At 38.6% G+C, this 14,911-nt stretch overlaps 1 protein-coding gene across 3 annotated transcripts; it reads left to right on the forward strand.

The window, feature by feature from the left end:
* On the forward strand, positions 1-14,834 carry LOC131686886 (helicase domino-like). Of its 3 annotated transcripts, none has more exons than XM_058970890.1 (5): positions 1-63; positions 134-1,222; positions 11,235-12,977; positions 13,032-13,517; positions 14,533-14,834. In XM_058970890.1, exons 1-5 carry the CDS (start codon positions 49-51, stop codon positions 14,575-14,577), a joined length of 3,378 nt encoding a protein of 1,125 aa, XP_058826873.1. In that variant the 5' UTR covers positions 1-48; the 3' UTR covers positions 14,578-14,834. The 3 variants fall into 3 exon arrangements, with proteins under 3 accessions (XP_058826873.1, XP_058826872.1, XP_058826874.1); XM_058970889.1 differs by having other exon boundaries at positions 11,232-12,977; positions 14,533-14,832; XM_058970891.1 differs by having other exon boundaries at positions 11,232-12,977; positions 14,219-14,831.
* Positions 14,835-14,911: the final 77 nt, after the last annotated feature.

A 14,911-nucleotide genomic window follows, 5' to 3' on the forward strand; every position in this document is an offset into this window, starting at 1 on the left:
TCTCTTTTTCTACTTTTCTATTTTTAGATTTGGATATCGGATAACACGATGGAGAAGATGCCGGTAAGTACAGGATAATTTAATATAATTTAATAGCATTGCCGAACTAATGTTTTAAATTTGTTTATCACAGATGTGGTGTCCACCGACGCCCCCTCAGGATGATAACGATATATATGTGGATTACTCACTGGGTTTTTTATATGAAAGGGAGATCATTCCCGAATCCCAATTACCGGCGGTGTACGTTAAAAAAGAATACAAACGCAGTCGTTCAGAGGCAGGTTTCTATCCGGACGGACGGCGTCCAGTAAAAATCCGAAAGGAAGATACCTACTATGCCCCTCGATCGCTTTTCGATCGGCCAACACCGCAGATTGCCAAACTTCGCAAAGATTATAAAATGCAGCGATACAAAGGTATTATAAAGCCATTTCCGATGGCGGGTCTGAAACCCACGATGCCTGTTAAGCAGCTGGTAGAGCCCGAAGGAATGCCTGAATGGATGATCCACGAGGATATGGCCATGCTAAACGTGATTCAAAACTTGCAAGGCTTACCGTTGAATTTGATGCTAGTCTCGCCCGGTCACACGCCAAACTGGGATCTTGTCGCAGACATTGTTAACCAATCTTCGAGAACATATCGGCTGCCAAAACAGTGTCGCTATCGCTACGATACCGTAATTATTCCACGTGAGGAGGGAAAACTGTTGGAAAGTCCTAAAAAGCAAAAGAAGAGCAAAAATCCACTGAAACAATCACCTTCCAAAAGTATGCGAGCAATGCGAACTGCTCAACTTTTTACTGGCGACGGAAATAATTCGTACATCAAACTCGCCAGGCAGAAATTCGATAACATAAAGTTGGCATTCAGTAAAAGGGCTCCTCAGCCGAAGCAAATGATTGCAAATCCGCAGCTGAAGAACCCCAAACACGCTGCAGTCCTGGTCGAGTACGGTATTTCCAATTACGATACTCCGTTGACGCCGGTTGAAATTGCTACTAGACGTGCCGAACGAATCTCCAAGGAGAAACAGAAAAATGCGATACTGATGCAAGGGCAAGAACAATTAGCAGCTCAACAGCAACAACAGCATGCACAACAACAAGCTCATCACCACCAACAACAGCAGCAACAGCAACAACAACAGCAGCAGCAACAACAACAACAACAACAGCAGCAGCAGCAGATTCAAGTGCAGGTCACGCAACAGGTCCAGGTGAGTCGATTTATCAAACAAATGATTTGATCACGATCAGTGAATGAGGCGTTTCGTTTTGTGCACAAATACATTCTTTGTGGTGATCGTATAAAAAATTGTTTCCAATTATTTCGGTCCATGGGTGTTGATTCACTTTGAAAACATTGAGACCCCTTTGGTTCTTTATAGAATAGTCTAGGTTACAAAAAGTTTTTTTTTCCAATTTCACCTTAACCCTCCGGCACTCGCGCGAATGGCTCCCCGAATGAGCAGCTACTGGAGCTGAAAGAAAATTTCGCTAGAGTTTCTGAAGGTGTTGGACTAAATATAACGGCGTGAGTACCGGAGGGTTAAACATCATTTCCTACAAGAATAAGTTCCTAATTTTTTTCGCTAGTGGTGATCAAATGCATGAACTCATCGACCACCGCTATTAGAGATGTTTAGACGTCTACTTTCAGACGGATGTATGTTTACACCATTGTCCCAAAGTTATTTATCTACGTGGTTGGTGCAATCGAAAGCTGAACGTTAAATTTTTATTTATAATCATGCATTTCGTTTTACATTGAACAGTAGATATGAGAGTCCTTCATTAATATAGCTTAGAGCAGAGTTTATATCTAAACCTCCGGTCAAGTCTCCTAAATAATCGGAACCACTCAGTGCAGCGTGAAAATGTATCGCCTCCTTATTTAAAGAGCTCGTGTGGCGGTTGGTCGTTGCCAGCGACTTTATCGTCTCTCAGTCCTCTTGGACTTCCGGTAGATCTGGCTCTGTGAACATGTCGACGGATTTGTGCAAGCTGATTCTAGCATTATTTTCATTACATAACAGTTCAGATGCTTGTCGTAGTACTGCTGTCAAATATCAATTACCTCACATTTGTCTGAGAAGATTTCCTCGCTCTTGCGTCACAGAGCTTTAGTGCAAACGGTTATTATCATCATCATAAAGCTTTCAAGTGTCCGGACCCTTTCTGAATAGTGCCAGAATATGTGCATTGCCCTATGCTCTTTTCTTTCTCCACTGTACCGTGTGCGCACTATACTCTGCGCAATTTGTTTTTTGCTATAAAATCACAAAAATCAAACTCTTCCGTCAAATTTGATTTCACAGTGGTCTCAATGAAGAATAAGGCTGAATATGAAAGTTGCGTCGACATCTTGTAACAATCCTTGGGCACATATTCAGCAAATCTAATGTGCGGAATGTTCATATCATCACTGAGAACTGACATACAAGTAAAGTTTTCAACTTGTGTAATAAATTAAACTGTCGCTTTGAAGTGACAACAGCAAGTAGCAGCTTGCCACTGGTCGGCGCTTCGATCGGCCAGCAATCGCTATACGGGACTTGCATGCAAACTAGGATACAATGGTGACTCACGCATGCGAACCTGTATGCGATGGTGATTTTCAACGTATTTTCATTTAAATGTTATACACGTTTTTCGGGAAAGTTTGTTCTAGATTATATGTCTGTTCTCTGTGATATCACTGCGCTTTTATGAAAATTTCCAGTTTGAAATCATTGTAAAAAAAAATTCAAAACAAATTGGTAATAATAAAAAACAAAATATGATTTTATCGTAAGAAATTCATAAATCAAACTGACTCCAGTCAGAGTTTTTAATGGTAGAGTTGCGAAAAGAGGATTGGCAACATTGGATCAATCATTGGTCTTTTTTAAATTTTGGCAATCTTATTTTTAGTTGAATTTCAAATGACTTCACTCGAACGCTTCAGTTAAAAGTTTATTTTGGGCATTCAAAAATTTAAAATTAAGTATTGTTTTATTTTGTAAAAATCAGTACGATAAATAACATCGCATAAAGAATTTAAGACTTTCCGGTTCCCAACTGATCCGCAACTAAGAAAGAAATGTATTGATTTCTGCCGCTTGCTGTCTGATTGGGGAGTGACAAAAAGCAGTCGAATTTGCAACGTAAGATAAATTTGAATAAGTACATATACACGCTAAAAAAACTTTACCTTTTTTATGTATTCAAATTGCCCATTTTCGAAAGTTATTCGAGCTGTCAAAAAAGGGGTATTTTTTGTTTCTAACAATGAGTACTTTTTATCCATTTCACAACTACTCGATAAGGTAATGTCAATGGGTATATTGATCTTAACAATGGGTGAAAAATCCTTAAGAATTATTTTAAGCGAGTTAACCTGCAAACTAGGGATCGTAGCGGAACTTGCAAATTATTGGCCTGCATCGGAGTCCGTGACGGAAACGGAACATTTCTACAACGCTCCAAAAACAACGGCTGCTTAGATTACTGAGGATGTTTCAGATATGCACCTGTTCGGCATTTTTAGAGCGGCCAAAAGATCGATTTAGCATCAAAAGGCTGAAAATCAAAAGGCCGAAAAACATAATGCGAAATTTCAAAAGGCGAAAATTCGAAAGGCCTAATGCTAAAAAGGTCGAAAAATCAAATGGCCGAAAACTTAAAAGGCGAAAACTCAAAAAGCCGAAAACCCAAAAGGCTGAATCTCATAAGGCAAACTTTTTATTATTATTCGATTATTTCACATTGTGTTGTTCCTGATTGATTAATCGCCTCATGTTTGAGTAAATCGGGAGGATCGCACGTTTACATACGAAACCTTTCCAATACAAAAGAAGAATTAATGCTCTCAAAAACCACCAAACCCTTTGTCAAATTGTGCATTCATTGCGATTTTAATTGAGATTCAAAGAATGCTCGAAAGAAGGAATCATCCCCTATGTTTGAGTAAACTGGGTAGCCGAAGTGATCACAAGTGCGCGTGCAAGAGTTATTTGGCATACAGATTCCAAGAACTGCTCATATTTGAAAAAAGGAATCAATCCCTATGTTCAAGTAAACCGGGAATACGAACAGTTATGCAGTTGTAAGCAGCTGGCATGTAGCTCAAATGTTTGAGCATAACGGCGACTACCTAAACATTTAAATAACCTTAAATGAGTTTATTTACTAATAGTACTAATATTGTACTTGAACCAAAATTAGATTATTCTTTTTTACCAATTAATAAAAAAACATTTACGCCTAATGTGGCTACGCCACATGTCGCTCAGTGTCGACCTAAACTAATTTATAGCCCTTATGTTTGAGTAATCCGGGCAAACCGGATCACAGGTTTGCTTGCGAGGGGCCGCCGCTTCCGACGGAGGGCCGGCGGTCACCACCTTGGTCTCGGTTTTGCGGCAAAACCGCATTACACTGGCTTCGCCCGTGTATAATTCAAAAGAACAGCTCATGGTATAAAGAAAGATAATAAGGATAATTTAAATTATTGAAACGCTGTATGGAAAACCACTGGCGATCATAGTAATAATGGTCAAAACAAAACATACGTCTGGTGGATCGCAGTTTTACATTATACTGTACTAAAACGTAATTGCAACAGTGAACAAGCATAAAAATTTCAAAAATGAAACTAAAAAGAACTGCTCATATTTAAAAGAAGGTAAAATCAATTATAAAATTATTCACTCGAAATATAATCAATATCAGGTAATGCATAATAGCACATTATTATCATTGCTTTGTTTGTTTTGTTTCGTGCTTTAAAAAGGTTTGCCTTTCAAAATTCTGCCTTCTGAAAAGTTTGCCTTTTGAAATTCCGCCTTCCAGAAAGTTTGCCTTTTGAAAGTCCGCCTTTTGATTTTTCAGCCTTTTGAATTCGGCCTAATGTAATTTCGGCCTTATGATTTTCAGCCTTACGGCCTCGACCCAAAAGATCCAGCCATCAAAAATATATCCAGTTAGCGGTTTTATTTTATTAAGGAGTTTTGGAATAGGATCTCTATCTAGATTCCTATACTTCAATAAGGAGAGAATAATGTGAAATGAATGTTATTTTATGTTTTTTTTTTAAATTCAGAAATAATTCTATTGACAGTATTTTTCATTCTGGCGCGATTTTCATGAATGGGTTTTTTACGTATTTTTACGAATTTTGTTGTAACAGTTCTGCGAAAGATAATGGGTTAAACCTGGGACGGGACGTGCAAAGTGAAATTAAGTAACTGTCACCGCGAATCGGCAATGGCCTGTCATTGCGAACCGAACCTTTCTTGATGATTTTAATTTTCATTTGTAATAAACAGTGTCTGGGTAGTATCGTAATTAGAGGTGTGCGCCGATGCATTTTTAATCGGCGGCGGCGTAAGCGACATATTTGGCCGGCGGCGGCGGCGTTGGCGGCGTCACGCCGTTGGACCCTATCGGCGGCGGCGCGCCGGCCTGTGCCGGCGTAACAAATATTGACACCTATGGAACTAAAAAAAATCTTGGCAGTACAATTCCTTTCCCAAATTCTCGGGTTCTATTGTATGAAGCACATACAAACAGACGTTACAGCTTGAAGAAAATTCTAAAAATATCATCGCCCACAATGTACTAGCGACATCTGTTGAACACATAGAACAAAATGTAATTCTCGCAACCACATCAATTTTTTTTAACTGATGCTCTAATAGTGCCCACCCTGCTTGCGAAATGCAAGATAATAAATGAAAAGTAGAACTATTTTTACAATTGTAAAATTTGAAGAACGAAATAGAAAAATTGTCGATGTCGCATACTACGACTTCGCATGAAATAATGATTGCAATTGACAAATTTGAAGAATGCAGAGTAACGACTGTATTTCAATGACCCATAATAATTATTTATTGTTCTATATTTGGGAAATTAAGCAACGGTAAAACAGTTTTTGTTTTGTTTGAGGAAATTAATTCTTGTTGTCGTTTCATTGTTTTTTTGTTTCAATTTAGTCTTCTTTACCGTCGCTCCCGCAGATACCAGGTATCCTCACAGGAGGCGTTATTAATGGCATTACTGCGCAGAAATATCACTTTTAATTATCGTGTAATTTCAAGGTAGACACATCCGAACGACAATGAACCGGAATCCTGTCTGGTTCCAGTTCGTATTCCTGCTACAGTGACACATCCGATTCTAGTTAGAATCGGTTGTGCCACTGGATCCCGTGTACGAACTGGAACAAGCCAGATTTCCAGTTCAATTCCGGCTGAACTTTGCTGGGATTACTTCATTTTACAGGCTGGCGTTTACTTTTACTTCTTGTAAGTACAAAATTGCCGCGATGATAAGGCATATTCGATTCCATGGCACTACATTTTCTTTCAACGTAAAACGTAAGATTTGCTTATATCTTGAATGCAAAGTATGCTCGATGTGCTGGAATCATACAGATCTGCACCCTGACGAAACCTAAATATCATTCATAATAATTCCACGACTTGATGTGTTAGCTCCTGTTGGGTTGAAGCTGATCATTAAACAAGTCTGATTGAAAATGGTCTGAGCGTATCTCTAGTTTTCGTTGCACCTGCACACCGCCAATTTTTCCAGCAGTTCCGGGGATCTTCAAGTTCTAATCCATTGCATACATCTATTCAGATTCGATACACCGAATCAATTAATTTACCAACATCCTATTATGTGCTTACTCACAGATCGGCATCGTGTTGTAACTTAAGAAACAACGCCTTGCTTACTTCGACAAGAATGAGTTTCACATTTTCAGCCCATTTTGTTTTGGTTTGCATGAGATTAAAAAACGGTAACGTTTTCGGATGGGTGCAGAAACTAAGTAACGCATTTAGCTCTGTGTCAAAATCATTTCACTAATGCCACGCTCGCTGATATGGCGCATTTTTGTAATTTAAATCGACCGTTTTACCTACGAGTGATGAAAATTCATCTCGTGTTACGTCCTCTTTGTCTGTGATACCGGACTGATGCAACTGCCACTGAAAATCTTTTCTGAGTGGGGCTAGATGACACGATTAATAATTTATGCGACCAGAAATCTTACCCTCTGCATCGCCACAGTGCACCAACGTCGCTAAAAGTCAAGATCACTCTGCCCAACTATTCTTCAAGAAAAAAATTTCAAAATAGGTCACGATTCAATCAATGATAAATAAACCTCGTATTGAAAATAATTTTTGTGTTTTTACAAAACTAGTTCACGCAAAAAAAGATTCCATTATACTCAAATGTTTAGTAGGTGGTTGTACCTGAATATGTTTAATATTTTTATGATTCTAGTTCATAACTTGATGATACATTGATTTACATTAACTTTATTGACTGAAAAAGTCAAGAATTGAACGATTGTGCACCGATTTTCGTAAATTCTCGTCGTGTTATCGTGATATTTTAGTCTTGAGCTTACCGTCGGATTTTTTACACAGAGTCACGTTTGTTTGATTTAATTTCGAAAAATACACTGAATCTTAACAAAAGAATAACAGGGTTACAGGCAGGGATGCCATGCCAGATTTATCTGGCACAGCCAGAGGTTTTGGCAGCCTTCAGACAAAAAGATAAATCTCTCATTCTGTCAGATTTTTATGTTTTGGAAGCGGCAACATACACATTTTGGAAATTGGGGTAAAAATGTCCCAAATTTTACAAAAATCGATTAATGCACATTCTAGGAATACTAAAATATATGCCAAATTTCGATGACTATGAGGTCGCTGTCAAGTGCCAGATTTTGCCAGATATTTTTTATTGAACTGCCAGATTTTCTTTGAAAAATAGTGGCAACCTTGGTTACAGGTCCTAGTAGTTTTCTTGTATCTAATACTCGCGCCTATGAGACTGGTTGCTAGCAGTTGTACACAATAGCTCACATAGAAATTTCAAAACCAAAGAGTAGAGCGAATAATCCATGAATAATAGTCTGAATTCTTTGTAATTGTTTACGTAAGTATATTAAGATTATGTGAAAGATTTATTACTTTATGAACTATATCATGAACAGTTTCAAGAGCTCGACTGGTGAATCGTGTCTAACATATAAGGAATCATTGAAAGTGGATGTGTTTTTTTTTTTGAATTTGTGGACCATTCCACGAACTTATATGCTCGCAATCATAACAAGTTCACAAAGCAAGAATGGATCCATAAATTATATTCCGAGTGTCGTGTAATTATTTTCGAGAAAATATCAAGACTTTGTTAACTTAGTGATCTAATTCACAACCACTAATACCAAATAAAGATCAATATGTGATAAATCATGAATCAGTTAACGTCGTATATTCGGACCATAGACAATGTTCATAGATTTGTGGACAAAATTATGAGCTAATGATTTTCGAGTTCGCGAATGGTCGGCGTGAGAAAAAAGCGTCGGCGGCGCGCCGCCGGTCTACCTTTCGGCGTCGGCGTTTGTTGAAATTTACTGGCGGCGGCGGCGTGGCGCGGCGGCGCACAGGTCTAATCGTAATATCCTGGCTATATACACGGTGTCTTTAGAAAATATATTTTACATGTTGCTTAGATGATGCATGTACATGCACAGAAACAAATGCAACGACGGCACATGCAATTTTATTATTCTGCTCAATAGTTATGGTTAATGTTGTTTTACACAGCTCAGACAAACGATAACATAATTCATGTCATGTTTGAGCTCTATTATTTTCGGCACATACCTGTACCTCATCGGCAGAAATCTATGCCGCATCGGCATAGCACTGTCACCGACATTTACTTGAAATTATTTTGCAAGCGGATTTTTCCCTTTAAAATAACATTAATATCGGAAGAGAGAAAGGAGACCGTCTTCGCATGTCCCGTCCCAGGGTAAAACATACCCAGGTTTACGTACAAGGTCTGTACTCATTTATGGGTACAAACTCTTTACCCATTTAATGGGTTATTCCACTTTTATGGAAAATGCGTAGTTTTCTACGCATTAATGGGTACTTTATTTTATCAGTGTATATAAGTGGAATGCATACACTAATTTGTCAAAATTTTAGCTGCACTTTAACTATGAGAAATACCTTCATATTTCCACTGTCGGTGGAAGATTATTAACTCTACCCAGAGCTGTTCCGGCGTTTGAAATAATGCCAAATTTAAATATCAGTGCACATATATTTTTTTTTTAATAATTGTGTCTTTAATATTCCTGGTTTGAAATAATGTTAATATTACATCATTGAATTTTTTCTCATAATTATAATCACATAATAACGATACTTCCCACGCATTCGAGCATTGTTATTCTTCACCGAGCAAAATTTTCATTGAATTTCCATAAAAACGTTTTATGACTTTCAGACATAAGGATTTTAAATGGATTTTATAAGTCTGTCTTATGATTTGGAGGGGAAATGTTCCCTTGATATTTTTTCATAAGACAGTCTTATGAAATTTATGAAAATGTCCGATTGAACGGCATAGGTGCCCATTTATGAAAATTGCTGACATTTATAAGCAGAAAATATAGTAGAAATAATGATTTTCATAGAACAGTCTTATGAAATTCATCACAATGTTCGAATGAATACCATAAGTTTTTTTATTTTTGGATATTATTGTGCATTTACATAAAAAATAGAACATGGCTGACATTTCTCGATCGTTTTAGTAGACAAAAAATAAACAGTAAAAACAACCTTGAGAGGATATTAGGTTTTACACCAACCGACATAACCCCACAAAATGAGCCGGGTGAACTTCGTTTGACAATTCTCGGAGGTTTGTTTACATGGGAGTTACGTGAGTTTGAATGTAACAGATGGACACCAGTTGCACTCGAACTCACGCAACTGACAAAGTAAACAAACCACCGAGAATTGTCAAACATGAACGTCATTCATCATGAGTTCATTAGTGTGCTCATCTTGTAGAACTCAATTCGGGACAAATGAACCGCCAAGTGTAGATTCCTTCAGAAGATTGAAGAGAAAACTCTCATTAAATATTAAAATTTGTAAATTTGCAACGCTTCGTCAATGTTTCCTGGCAAACTGGGCTTAGACAACTGGGAAACTGGACTTGACAACTGAAGGATAATGAATGTTACTTCTCAAATGATTTTGATAATTATAAAATACGCGCCAGACACTAATTATATGCACAACTTATTTCATTTCAAATAATCGGATATCTTCTGTAAAAATCATAGCCACGTAAACTGATTTAATGCTCACAATAATTTATTGAATAACATAGAAAACAATTATTTAAAATTTTGCTGCAATTTGACTAGAAATCTCACTTCTTTTGTTTCAAACAGCGGTAACCGAAAAGTGCTGTACTGAAACTAGTAGCTCCTGGTTGATCGTCCAAGCCAGTACTGAATTCATAAGAAACAATTATGAACTTTTCACAAAAGAGACGTTTATGAAAAACAAAATATAATTTGATAGAATCAATAACAGATCTCATATGGGTTTCATGAGAAAAACTTATGAAATTCTTAAACGCATATATTGTAGCGAAATCATAAGACTTTTATGAAATACATTATTTGTGCGTCTATGGAGTGCATGAATAAAGATAAATGAATTCATAAGCCTGTCTATGACATTCGAAAGCGTTCAATGGCATCGTCAGAAGGCTGGTTCATATGCCGAGACTTATGAAATTCTCAGATGCTTTTTGCTCAGTGTTCGTGTCCGATAGGTAGACATTTTGAGTATTCGATAGGTAGATTTGCTTCAGTGTTTGCGCAACTGTTCTTTATAAACTGTGACTCCAGTATGCTGTTCCTCGCGCACTCAGAAAAACAGAAACCCGACCATTGCGCAGTTAGGCTGCCAGTAATTCTTTCAAAATGAAACAAACTAGTAGAATATAGAAACATAGGGTCTGGGTCATTTGGAATAAAGTCATATGCCATAAGGTCATTTAGCATAGCAGACATTTGGAATAATGGTTATTTGACATAATGCTCATTCAGCATAATTATGAGAATTGATCACACTGATAGCATGTGTCACTTGCTGTTATGCCAAACGAACTGATGCCAAATGAACTTATGCCAAACGACGTGCTCCCGTATAAAGTATGGAGCTCCCTCCATTGATCCTTGCGACACATTTATAGCAAATTGGTCAACCAACAACTACCCTAATTATCGAAAATAAGCAACCTTTTAGATAATGTGCAAAACGCTTCCGCTGATTCTCTATCGGTATGATTGCAGCCTGGTTAGTAATCACATATTCTTAATTTATTTAAATCCAGCAGGTTGCTCAACCTCAACAGACAACACACGTCATTCAACAACAGATTCCTCAACAAATCCAAATCCAGTCTCACGCACAGCAGCATGTGTCATCAGCGACATCCGGAAGCCAAGTACAGCAGACAACGATTGTCGTGAGTGGAGTCGGTTCGAATACTTCGCCCGCAGTGGCTACCCTAGTTCAGTCTCCATCGATCCAGACGGGACGGCCCCAACCGGTAGTCAATATCTGTTCCACACCGAGTCAGCAACAGATCGTCAAAGCTATTGTGGCCAGCCAAGCAAATCAAAATCTTCTCACACAACAACTGGCCGTCGCTCAAAATAACTCTCAGCAACAAGTCTCGGTTGTTTTGACGACCCCGGTTACGACTATGTCTGCTAATTCGGTGCAGCTGTCTCAACCACAGATCGTATCTATTCACCAGTCAGCTCCACAGATAATCCAAAGTAGCCCTTCGATTACACAATCCTCCAACACTATTGTTCAAACACTGGCCACACCATCATTGCCGCAGGGTGTTTCAGTTGCACAGTTGGCTACCGTGGGAACCGTCATGACAACCGGAAGTCCTATGTCTCAGTCACAGGTAGCGACATTGACAACATCTGCGCTGAGAGCACAACGTATTGTGGCACCACCTGGAACTCTGCAAGAAGTGGTTCTTCATCAACGGTCTGGTTCTCAGAGTCCGACAGTTGTCAGTGTTAGCGGTTTAGGTCAAGGTTTGACGCAAGCTCAACTTCAAACAGCCCAGCTTCGGCTCTCCATGGCTGGTCAGCAAGTTTCTGGTGTCGTGGCTAAAGGAATATCTGTTGGGACGGTTACTAGTGCTGGTAAACCAATCAATACGTCTCAAATCCAGTTCTATCGACAGCAACCAATAAGGCAACAACTGAAAGTACTTCATCCTGGTGCTGGCCAAGGAGGAACAACAACAGTGCTTCAACAAGCTGCCGGGCAGCAAACGTTAGTCAGTCCAGCAATCATTCAAGGAAATATTATACAGACCGGAGGTCAGACAGTACAAGTTCAGCAAGCAGCACAAAAGGTATCTGTAGCTACAGTTAGTACAGCAGTTGCCAGCGGATCTGCAACACAAGCAGGAACCATTGCGACCGTACAGGTAGCTCCAGGTCAGCAAAGAACACAATTCATCAAGCAAGTAGGCACGAAACAGATGATTACAACAAGGCAAGTCACTGAGAACGAAATGCAATTAATGGTCAAACGACAGATCATCAGCCAACAGCATAAGCAACAGTTGATACCACAGACGCAAATTTTTGCTCCAGCTAATCTTCAAGTTCAGCAAGCTGGTACTTCCGGTGGTCAGCAGATTGCGACATTGGTTAAGACTTCAAGTGGTACTGTGGCAGCGACTGGCATGACACTTTCGCAGGTGAAAGCAGGACAGATTAAGACTATCAATAATCAAAATCAAGTTCGACAACTTCAGCTTCAACAGCAAATAATAGCTGCGCAGCAACGTAAAAGTGGTGGAAAAATGACTCAAATTACTCAGGTGGCCGGAAAAGCAGGCCAACCAACACAACTTTTTGTTCAAGGTCCAAAAAATCTCCCAGCTGGAACAGTTACTGTTCAGCAAATACAACAAGTAATCAGACATGCCCAACCAGCTTCGTTAGCAAGTGGAGGCCAGATTGTATTGGGTAAGACAAGCGTAGGAAGAGTTATTCCCGTGTCCGTCTCCCAGCAGGTTAATCAAAGACAAACGATTCAGGTTAGTGATTTATTATTTTTACAATTGATCAGTTCTTAAATCAAACAATTACAGGTGGTGACAGCAACATCAGCTGCCCAAGCAATAGCGGCAGGTAACATCCGAACACACGTGCCAACCCAAAACATAGGAACGATAAAGGTCGCAGCGGGAGCAACACCCGCCCAGCAACAACAGGCAATTTTGACAGCGCTTCAGAATCAACAGAACCAACGTCAAAATGCTAGCCCAGTTCGGTTACAAACTTCCAGTGGCTCGCTAGTTGCTGTGACTGTTCAACAACCGCAAGCAGTAGTGGCAGCTCAAAATACTGAACTGCAGCAAACTCAACAAATGACAACCGGACAGTCGCAACAATCACAAACGACCACACAACAAGTGCTGCAAATCCAGACACAACCACAGCAGATTATAACAGCTGCAGCAACCGCCGTCTCCGGTGCAGTAGCTGATGGAACTGCTACTATAGTGCAAGCCCAGCAACAATCACAGCTAGTTGCGCAGCAGCAACAGCAACAGTCAGCCGCAGTGCAGCAACAGGTGAGTATGATTAAGAAAAAACAGTCCCCTAGCGGAAAGTAGGTAATAGGAAAGTAATTGGGTTAGTGAGTGCATTGCTGGTAGTTATTAAAGCGAGGAACTCATCTGCCGGTTTGATTTTCTTAAGCGGACTACACGAGACAGAAATATTGTCAATAAATATATTGACAAGACTTCTTCAATCCATCAATCCCATTTAAATTATATAGAATCAATGACCTTACACCCTTACCTTACCTTATTGTCAATGTTTCTGCTCGTGTAGGGTCCGCTTTAAACTATCTCAAACACCATAATGAATTTGTGTGAGGGTATGTTGTCTTTAAAATTCATGCAATTTATCTGCTTTCTTGCGCAGAGGTAGATTAGGATTGTCATTGGTGTTTGTTGAATTTTGTTACTGTTTGACGTAGAGTTCCTAGTTTATACATACCATATGTTCCTACCAACAACACTACCGGCAATGCGAATTTACTTTTCTGCACATCATGGATTGTGTTATCTCAATTTACCGTAATCGATAAAATAGGTCAAGTTCATAAATATGTGTGTATAGTCAAAATCTCTGTTGAATTGTAGTTTCGTTGGTTATAGCGTAAATTTAAATTGATTTATTCAATACCTCGCAATAACATAAAAACTTCGGATGTTATGTCGCTGTCTTCAATTCAAAAGTTATCTGATTCATTAATTTTTTGCAGCAATAGAAGCTAGTACGGAACATATGAGTTTATAACAGAAGCCATCCGGTAGAAACTGGTCCTACATTTTGACAGGATTTGCTACCAATTCTTGGTATATTGGACAATTATAGCAGAGCAGCTACAATGATCCTAGAAGCCAAGTTGCTTTGTGTATTAGTAAGATCCAAAATGAGTTTTTCTGTAACTTAGCAAGGCCCAACGACAATGAGTTCCTCAAGCGAAGGAAATAATAGAAAAGTATCTTGTGTAACACACCTGTTTAGACATAACCGATCGAAAAAACAATTTAACTGAGTAGTTTTTATTTTTAGCATAATTATAGCTACCTGCCGCGATTGAAGGATATTCTTACCTAGTACTTCAACAAATTATACACTATTAACTTCGAACGATATTCATAACAAGTCTAATTTGTAATTTAATTTTCGATATAGCGATTGATCGCATATGTTATTGTGATTAAAAATAGTTTTGTACTATTATCAAAATTGTTTCGATTGGGAACTATTTCAACAGTATTATGGTCAGATTGTCATTTTAACAATACTTTACAGAATGTTTCTTTATGTGAAACGAAAAGATAGGTTTAACATGATGAATGCAAACTTTATTTCTCTGTTATTGCAATATGTAATCGTAAAGTAAATTAATGTATTATAAAAATCATAGTTAGAATTAGTGTTAGGCTTA

This window comes from Topomyia yanbarensis, chromosome 3 (assembly GCF_030247195.1).
Source record: "Topomyia yanbarensis strain Yona2022 chromosome 3, ASM3024719v1, whole genome shotgun sequence".
Lineage (NCBI taxonomy): Eukaryota > Metazoa > Arthropoda > Insecta > Diptera > Culicidae > Topomyia > Topomyia yanbarensis.

What these genes read in the sequence shown, in the direction of transcription:
- LOC131686886 (XM_058970889.1), top strand. An exon ending in AGGTCACGCAACAGGTCCAG is followed by an intron (nt 1,223 to 11,231) that starts GTGAGTCGATTT and finishes ATTTAAATCCAG; the next exon opens with CAGGTTGCTCAACCTCAACA. An exon ending in ATCAAAGACAAACGATTCAG is followed by an intron (nt 12,978 to 13,031) that starts GTTAGTGATTTA and finishes AAACAATTACAG; the next exon opens with GTGGTGACAGCAACATCAGC.